Source organism: Ciconia boyciana, chromosome 16 (assembly GCF_034638445.1).
Source record: "Ciconia boyciana chromosome 16, ASM3463844v1, whole genome shotgun sequence".
In the NCBI taxonomy this organism is placed as follows: Eukaryota; Metazoa; Chordata; class Aves; order Ciconiiformes; family Ciconiidae; genus Ciconia; species Ciconia boyciana.
Window position 1 is genome coordinate 15,176,669 of NC_132949.1, and position 9,299 is coordinate 15,185,967.

General features: G+C 53.9%; 1 protein-coding gene across 1 annotated transcript; it reads right to left on the reverse strand.

Moving 5' to 3' along the window:
- Positions 1 to 389: 389 nt before the first annotated feature.
- Positions 390 to 9,168, reverse strand: POLA2 (DNA polymerase alpha 2, accessory subunit). The gene is made up of 18 exons (XM_072881360.1): positions 9,012 to 9,168; positions 8,220 to 8,347; positions 8,045 to 8,130; positions 7,767 to 7,821; positions 7,556 to 7,662; positions 7,253 to 7,446; positions 7,049 to 7,137; positions 6,787 to 6,942; positions 6,620 to 6,682; positions 6,488 to 6,530; positions 6,224 to 6,342; positions 5,657 to 5,695; positions 5,286 to 5,359; positions 4,137 to 4,245; positions 3,027 to 3,133; positions 2,644 to 2,703; positions 2,136 to 2,262; positions 390 to 1,905 (listed from the first exon to the last, which is right to left on the reverse strand). Exons 1-18 carry the CDS (start codon positions 9,109 to 9,111, stop codon positions 1,759 to 1,761), a joined length of 1,803 nt encoding a protein of 600 aa, XP_072737461.1. The 5' UTR covers positions 9,112 to 9,168; the 3' UTR covers positions 390 to 1,758.
- Positions 9,169 to 9,299: the final 131 nt, after the last annotated feature.

Genomic DNA, 9,299 nt, shown 5'->3' on the forward strand with positions numbered 1-9,299 from the left:
GGCCAACTCATAGCTCACGGCACAGGACCCCCCCATCTCCCAAAGGATGCGGCAGAGTTAAAACTGCTCCATGCCGGAGCCTCCGCTCGTTTAAATCCCAAATTAGCCTCGTCCTCAAGGATCATCTAATTAAGAGGCAAACGAGATACCGGCTGCTTTGCTCCTCATGTGTTTGAATCGACCCCCCCCAAAGTCCCCCCATCAATGCGGCGCTTGGCTCGTCCCACTTGTGTTTTAACTAAAACCAGCATTTTTATGAGGGAAACTGAGGCTGGACAAGGAGCATCAAAACCAAAAATGGGGAGAAAATGGGTTTTTGCTCCCCTCCTCCTGCAGCAGGTGAAAAAAAAAAAGCTGGAAATTCTGAAAAAAAGCAGGAAAAAAAAAGCTCTTTTACCCATGCTGAGAAAAAAACAGCATTTTATTTGGGGTGAGAAGCACTAAAATCAGCACAAGATCAGAGGAGGAACCGAGGCTGAGATACGACGGGTGGAGAAGACCTGTATTTGGGGAGAAAACAGATTTTCTGGCAAATCCTGGCCAGCTGGAGTTACATGCAAAAATTGCAAGGGGATCTCCCTCCCCAGACCCCATTTTCCCCCATTTTTACCCTAAATATGCCCTAACGCCCACAGGGGATTTAAAGGGCGAGAGAAGATAAACACGCAGCTTCTAGAGGGAATCTGTAATAAGGCCAGGCAGGTAATTAAGTGGAAAGTTAACGAAGGGAGACGCGCGCCGGCTCAGCACCGACTGACGAGGTTGTTTTCCGGCCTCCTGACGCCTGTAACTACCCTGCGGCGGGGAGACTTACGAAACTCATTCCCTTTCTTCACATTGGATTTACTTTTTTTCCCAGCAAAAAAGCCTTTTTTCACCCTTTTTCCACCCCCCATCATTGAAGCAGAACGAACAGTGGGAGCTTCCTTGAGGTAAATTTGAGGCAAAAAGTAGGGAAAATGTTTCAAACCCAAACCTGACGCTGTTTTTTTGCCCACCAGCAAGCAAAGAGCTGTGGCTTCCTTCACCAAAGCCCCCCTGAAATTTGGAGAGCAGCGGCACAGTCCCCCTGGGCCCCTGTAAATTAATTGCTTTCAGACTAATTAAACTCAGAGTCCCATAACGAGGAAGCTTAACCCAAATGACATCATCCAGGAGGTGAATCCAGGACACTGGTACCCCGGCAGAGGAGGATTTTGGCCCCACCACACGCTGAGATTCCCCTTTCCACACCAGGATTCCCCTTTTCTGCAGGTAAATCCAGCTGGAGGATCATCTTCGTTTACCTAACGAGCTGGAGGGAAAGACACAGGGAGCCTGCATCCTCCTGCTCCAGCTAATGAGTGACCCCAAATCGCCCATCTGCTGCCCAAAAATCGCCCTGCACGTGCGTCGCTGCTAATCCAGGTTGTCCGAAACTACACCTGGAAAAACCACTTACAACAACCAGCTTCCTGCCGCCTCGTGCTTATCATTAAGCAAGTAATTAGTGATTATTAGGATGAGGTCTCCGCCCCATCCATGGAGTGGAGTACCACCATGCTGGGGTGCTCCAGGAGGAGCCGGGGTGTGGTGCAGAGTCAGCAGCCCGTGAAACAGGGTCAGGCAAAGGCAGCTTCAGGCAGGTGGACCAACACAAGCGTTTTGGGTGTTTTTTAACCAAAATTCAAAGTGTATTTTAACACTAATTTGTTTCCGTGAAGAAATTAAGTTGTAGGTAGAAGGAGGGTCGAAGAAATAAGTCTCTGTCCCAACGATTTAGATTTTAACGACTTGAGCGGCAACACACGGACTCTTCCGCTCGCCCTTGGTGTCCTCCCGCTGTAGGTACAGGCGGCCGTAGGTACCCCCGACCTGGCCCTTCGTCAGCCGGCCGGGATTGATGCAGACGCAGCCCAGCACATCCTGTGGGAATACAAGAGCAGTGGTCATGGATCCGGATGCCGATGGCCATGACCCCCTGGCTACAGCAGATGGGGACACCGACAGCCGCGACTCCCCGGCTACAGTCACTGAGTACAGTCACTGAGTACACAAGACTCTGCTTTATTCGTGCTGTAAACTGGGTTTTGCCCAAATATGTCAAAGTACCATGGTTTTTGGGGGTATTTCAGCAGGCGTGCACGCCAACTGACCTTAATGAAGTACCGCAACTCTGAGGGGGTGATGAGGATGTCTGGTGTGACAGGTAACGAGGCGTAGCTGTAGAAGCTCTCATAGTCGACGTTCAGCTCCTCTGAGGGCGGGTACAGCGGGTAGTAACTGCCAGAGGGGGGAAAACAGGCTACTGCAGCCTTTGCCTGTAGCAACAGCACCGTGACACAGTCTTGGACACAACCAGCAGATAATTTGGGGGTAGAAAGAGTTATTTCTGCTTCTTTTGGCTGTCGCCTGGTATCTGCTATCTCTGAGGGCAGCTATCAGCCGGAGAAGCCTGATGCACACCAGTCCGGAGGACTTATACCGCTAAAACCCTCTGAATCCTGTTTTTAAGGGATTATCAAACCCAAACAGGACATTTTTTAGGTTAAAAAAAAAAATACTTTAAAGGGGAAGGCAGCAAAACTGGTGCAGGATTTCCCTCCGTTTGGCCACAAAAAAGCCCTTTTTGGGTTTGACTGGGTGTTTGTACTAAGCCCTCACCTCCTCTGTGTCAAGATGTGCTTGAGGATTCGCGTGAACCTGTCCGAGATCCCGGATGAGCTGCGAGAGAAAATGAGCTGTAAAACGGTTAAGGAAAGGGGGGAAAAGGAAAAAAAGCTTACAGGCTGTGCTGATTAATTAGGCATGCAGCCTAATTAATGACCCGGTTGCCACTCTGCCAGGCACCAAGGGATGGGGGCAGCTCTGCCTCCTCATCAGATGCACCGGGAGAGAAACAAGCTGCTGGAGGAGACAACTGAGGGGCAGCACCCCCCGATGAGGCTTCCTGCCAAGATCCCGCGAATTCAGGGCTGGATCCGGCCACTGGCGGGAGATCCCCGCTCTGATGCATTCTCAAATCTGGGCTTCCCGCCAGCACCCACCTGCTGATCTCCTCGGCACCCATGTGGAAGAGCAGGTCGGTGGAGGTCAGGCCGAAAACAACACCGTCGATGTCCAGGGTGCAGGGGTCCGACACGAAGTGCACGCGCTGGTGGGGAGAAGGTGACGCCGGGCTGGGCTGCAGCTCTGTTAACCCTGCCATTGCCAGCGCAAAACAGACCCTAAAAGACCCCCAGGGTGCCCTAAAACATCCCCTACACACTCAGCTTTCCTTAAATGCCCCAAACCTGCCCTAAAATGCCTCAAACCCGCCCTAAAACACTGCAGTGACACTGGGCTTTCCTCAAATACCCCAATCTACCCTAAACCACCCCAAACTTGCCCTAAAACACCGCAATCATGTTAAGCTTTCCTTAAATGCCCCTAAACCAGTCCTAAAATGCCCCTAAACGAGTCCTAAAACGCTCAGTCATGCTGGGCTGTTCTCAAATACCCCAAGTCTGCCCTAAACCACCCCAAACTTGCCCTCAAATGCCACAATCATGCTAAGCTTTCCTTAAACGCCCCTAAACCAGTCCTAAAATTCCACAATCATGCTAAGCTTTCCTTAAACGCCCAAAATGCCCCCCAAAAAACTCCACAGCCATGCTGGACTTTCTGCTAGGAGCATCAGAAGCTGCTCCCTAGGAAAAAAAAAAGAGTTAAATTAGGGAATTGTAACCCAAAAAGGGCTGGGAGAGGCATAGGATCACGGTGGGGGCCAGGAAGGAGCTCTGCACAGCACCGGCTCGACCACCACAGGTTTCCCAGCAATGGCACTGTCTCACTGTGTTTATGTAATTCCCCATTTGCTCGTTAAGTGTCTCGGGGAACACCATGACCTAACGAGTGAGGCACGGGGACCACCGGATTTCCGCTCCCAAATCCCTTCTCCTCCAGGAAATCACAGCTTTGCTGGTATTTGCTCCCAAAGGGGATATTTTTTTTGGCAAGAAATCGCTGTCGGATGGAAAAAGATGCCAGAAAAAAAAAGGGAGGATTTCACCTCAAACCTTGGCAACTCGTTTTGGCAAGGACAGGTGGGGGTTTCCTGGAAATTCACCATTATTCAGCTTCTTTGGGGTAAAAATTGCTGAAGGGGGGTTCGTTACCGGTTTGTCATCCTTCGGCAGCTCAGGGTAGAGGAATGGCGGCTGTGGGTAGACGTAGTCGTGGTGGACGTCCCGCAGCGAGGGGACGAAGATGAGCTGAGAGCCGGCGCTGTCAGAAAAAGAGGGAAAAACCAGGCAATTAAGGAACGAAGACAAGCTGAGAGCCGGCGCTGTTGGAAAAAGAGGGGAAAAAACAGGTGATTAATAAACGGGGAGCCAAGAAACATTTCAACACCCAGAAACAGCACTTCACGTAGAAATTACAGCTGGACACCCTCAAAAATAGCCCATTTTTTGGGCATACTGGCAGCAAGAGGACCCAAAATCTTCTGAAATTCCCCTAAAAGCCACTCAGCTTTTGTGGGAGAGGTGTTTCACTCTGTGTGAAGGGAAGGGGCTGTGAGATGATGGTGTTTTTCCTGGGGATCAAAGCCCTAGAGGGTGTTGACAAACAATCGGGCTGTGAATACAGCCCTCCCCCATTGTGCAGGGAATGGGACCTCATCACCGTCTAATCCGAGAAGCAGAAAAAAAGCTTTAAAACAGCCTTTTTAGTGAATTTGGAAAACAATCATAAAGGAAAGGGTATGGATACAATAAGAGGCAGAGGTTGTGGAGAGTCTGAGAGACACTGGAGCAGTGTGAAGAGGTGTTTTGGGGTGTCCCCAGCCCCTGAACACAGGTCACCTGGTGTCAAGCAGGGCTGTTGACAGTGAGAGGGACGAGGGTCGCGCGTCCCTGTCCCTGCCGGAGTCTGGCAGCAGATGAAAGAGGCTGGCAGCACCCGGCAGGAAGAAAAAAAAACATCGCTTGTTCTTTGTTTGCGCTGTCAACCAGCCCCGGAATGACACTGGGGAGGGACAAAAGCGCCGCCAACCGTTCCTGGTTCCTTTCTCCTCGGATTTTTTTTGGGGGGAAAGCCAGGATCCAACTATAAATCACATCTGGCAGCAGGCAAACACAACTCAAATCCATTTCAGAACCTGTTACAAGGCTTTCAACCAAAATCTAATGATTTCCCCTCTCCACTGCCTGTTTCCCTTGCGGGGGAAACAGCCCGTCCAGATCCTGTTTGGTGCCGAAAGAGGAATTTTTGGGCAAAAACTACCTGTGGAAACTGTAATAACTTCACACGGTCACTGTCCCTACCTTCTCGTCCCTTCGATTATTGTCTTCAGGCAGAGCTTGAAGACCTCGGTGAAGGACCCCAGGAGCTGGAAGTTCTATGAATTGAGGAAAAACAACAGGATTTGCACAACCTGCCCTTCTTTTGGGGTGCACAGGGAGGACGCCGGGACACCTCCGCCACCTTCCCCAGCTTCTTTGCCCTCCCAGAGTCCAGCACCAGAGATCAATCAACCCAAAATCCACATGGATGTAGGAGTTTGGAAGAAAATCAGCTCCTACACCACCCCGCTTGCACGCTGTGGGTCTCACGAGGGTTTTGGGGGGGCACCCCCCTGAGCTTCCCCACGGATGAAGCCAAGGGGGGACCCCAGGGCACCCCAGTTCTCCCTCACCTCCACTTGCTCGTGCTTGGCATCCAGGAACGGTCCAAACTGCGAAGAAACGGTGAAAAATCAGAGAAAACCACAAGCGCGGATGACCCCCTGCACATTGCCAGCCCCAGGAGCCAAGTGAAACATGTCAAACTGCCCAGAAAAAGGTATTTTTAAATTATTCATGTTAATAAGGCTCAAATTTTATTCTGCAGCTCCAAAGCGGTCGGGGCAAACTGAGCCCAAAAGGTGAGACTGATAAAAGCAACACACATCCTTTCCAAGCAGGCAGTCAGACTGCTGGGGATGCTCAAAGAGCACAATTCGCTCCTAAAACAGGGCTTTTTTGTCACTTTACGGTGAAAAACAGGTGTTTTGGGATCACGCCCAAGCCGCCTCTCTCCTCAGCAGTGTTTTTTATGCTGATTTTCAAGGTTTTGAAACCTCAGATGTGTTTTCACACTGCAGCCTCTTGTTTCATGATATATAATTGGTTTAGTTAATATAAAGAATTAGTTTATATAATAAAACCAGGGTTCCCCAAGCCCCCCGAGATTGGGGGGGACCCCATCCCCACTGCATCCTCACCAGGATGCAGACGTCGGGGCGGTCGTGGCTGATCACCTCAACGAGGTCAGTGAGTGGGTCGTAGGCAATGCTGTCGGAGGTGGTGTAGGGCCCGCAGGCTACCAGCACCATCTTCTGCTCTGCGGGGACAAAAAGAGGGGTTTTGGGGACAGAAAGAGGGGTTTTGGGGACACCCCATAACCTTTCCCTGGCCCGGTGGGGAGGTTTAACACATCCCAGCTTTAAACCACAGTGGCTGCCGGCAGAGGAAGTGTTGGGGCTCACCTGGGGCTGGCTCTGTCGGCGTGTGGAAGGGAAGGGGCACCCCCTGTAGATAAACCATAAATTGCCTCAAAATCCTCATTATTCACCCCAAAACCAGCCCCAAACCTGTTTGTGGGACACCAGCAGAGTCACCTCGTAGAGCTTCGAGACCACCATCCTCTTCCCGGTGCTGTTGGTCCCCTCCAGCGCCACAATCTAAAGGTGGGTGAGAAAACAGCGTTGGGCTCGAAATTTGGGGGAGGAAGGTCGGGGTCCTCCCCTCCCACCCCCCCTGCACCCCAAAAACACCGCAGCCGCACCTGGCCAGGAAAGAGGGAATATTCCTTCAGCTCCGAGAGGTCGAGAGGGACCTGTCCACCCAAGGAGTGTTCTCGGTTGCCCTCCAGCACCACTGATTTGGCGTTGAGCTTCCCGTTGCTGTCACAGCCGATCTGGCCCAGCACTGTCACCGGCTCCTATGTGGGGACAGCAAAAAAAACAACCTCCAGAAGAGCCGTTTTCACCCCAAAACGCCAACAGAAGCAGGTGCGGGGTGCTGGGGCGACCACCCGGGGTATTCACCTGCACTGGGAGCAACACCGAGGCGAAGTCCTCCAGGTGATGGTGGCTCTTCAGCACATCACCGAGCTCCTCAATCCTCCAAGACAGCACTATGGAGGGACCACAGGCATTGTTCACACCCCAACACACCCCCCAAAAACAGGTTTACCACCAAATCGAGGTGGGTGTCACCTTCCCAGACCCCTCCCCGGGTTGTGGCATCACCTTCCCGGACGTCAAGCGCTTTCTGGAACATGAATTTGTAGCTTTTTGTCAGATTTTCTTCCGGGGGACCGAAAAGTTTTGGGGTACAACCATGGCCACCCCGACCACTCCAGGAGGGACCCTGGACGGAGCCGAATGAGGCCACCACTTCACCCCGGCTGCTGCGGGACGTGTATTTTTGGGAGGGGGTGATGCTGTGGGGACAAAAGAGGGGTGACAGTGACAACTGGCAGCAGCAGCACCACTGCAAGTGCCAGCAGCAGCATCGCAAGCACCGGTGATGGTCCCGGCGCAACGGTTTACCTCGGGGAGAAGCTGTTGGGAGAGAAGAGCGCGTAGGGGCTGCGGGAGGAGAGGGTCCGCTTGGGCCGGGGGTTTTCTGGGGTGGAATTGCTGCGTTTTTGGGAACTCTGTGAAGCAGGAGAAAAAAAAAAAAAGTTTTGGGGTGCAGGATTCTGGGGCAGAAAATGGTAAATTTAGGGGTAGGTTTTGGGGTTAAGGTGTTGGCATGCACCTTGGACGGCGTGGTGTAGGCATCCAGCAGCTCATCCTCTTCTTCCTCGTCAAGGCTGCCAGCTTGTTAAGGAGCACCCAAGACCCCTATTTTTGGGGGGCCACCCACCAGCACTCCCCTAAGCCATGAATTCCTCCCATTAACCAGCACTAACGAGGCCTCATTTCCGCAGAAGGGGCCAAACACGCTCCACTGAGAGGGGGTTAACGGGATGCGCCCCACATGGGGCACCGTGACACCCCGGTTTTTTTAGGGTCACCCCAAAACCCAGGGGATACAGCTTCTGGAGAGAGTGAATGTCGTGGAATCCACCATAGCGGTTGTCCCTCTTCTGGGGGACCCAGCTGCTGCGCTTGGCAAGGACCTGGAAGAGGAAGAAGAGGAGAGGGGTGAGTGTCACCCCCTTTTCCTGGGGGTTTTGGGGTGGGGGTGGATATTGGGGGACCCCCCCACCTCGTGCTCGAAGGCGTCGAGGCCGTCAGCGGAGAGCTGAGTGCCAAGGTCCTTGCTGGTGACAAAGGCCAGCAGCTCGTTGGCCAACGCCACTGGGCCCAGCCCGTGGGTCAGGCACAGCTCCACCACTGTGGGGAGGGAGGGGTTAATGGGGTTGGAGCCCCCCCCCCTCCCCTCCCCGAAGGTACCCTAAAACCCACCGGTGGGCCCTCCGCCACCCCTCCCCCCTCTACTCCAGACCCTCAAAACAGCCAGCTCACCCAGACACCCCCAACCCCAACAGCCTGTACCTTTGTACCCCCCCCAAACCTGCCAGGTCCCAAAGTCCTGACCCCCATAACACCCCCCTGTGACCCCCAAACCACCCGACACCCCCAAACATCTCCCCTACAACCCCCAATACACATGATACCCCCAACCACCTCCCTCACACCCCCAGACCACCCAATACCCTCTCTAACAACCCCTAACACCCCCAAACCACCCAAAACCCCCCTAACACCTCCCCTGACATCTCCAAGCCAACTGAGACCCCCCAAAGACCTCCCCTGCTACCCCCAGACCCCCAAACACCTCCAGTAATGCCCCCAATACACCTCACACACCCAGACCACCCAGTACCTCCTCTGACACCCCAAAACAGCCAACACCCCCACACACCTCCCCTAACACCTCCAGATCACCCAATACCCCTCAAACAACCCCCTGACACCCCCAGCGCCCCCATACCTCCCCTGCCTGCCCCCAACACCCACTGGCACCCCCAGGCCGTGCCCCCCCCAGTGCCCTCACGCCTGGCGGGCACGTCCTCCCCCTGGCAGCGCAGCTCGAAGAGCCCCAGCTCCCGCAGCACCGCCTCGGCCGACACCGGCTCCGGCTCCGGCTCCGCCATCTCCGCGGCGAAAAGCCCGCGCGGGCGCGACACCGCCGCGCTTGACGGCAGCGGGGAGGAAAGTGGGCGGGGCCGTGCCTTATAAGGAGATAGGCGTGGCAGCGCTGGAGAAAGAGGCGGTGCTATGCAGATGTAGAGGGATGGGCGGGGAGGGGGCGTGGCCTGCGCACTCCCAACTGCCCCCCACC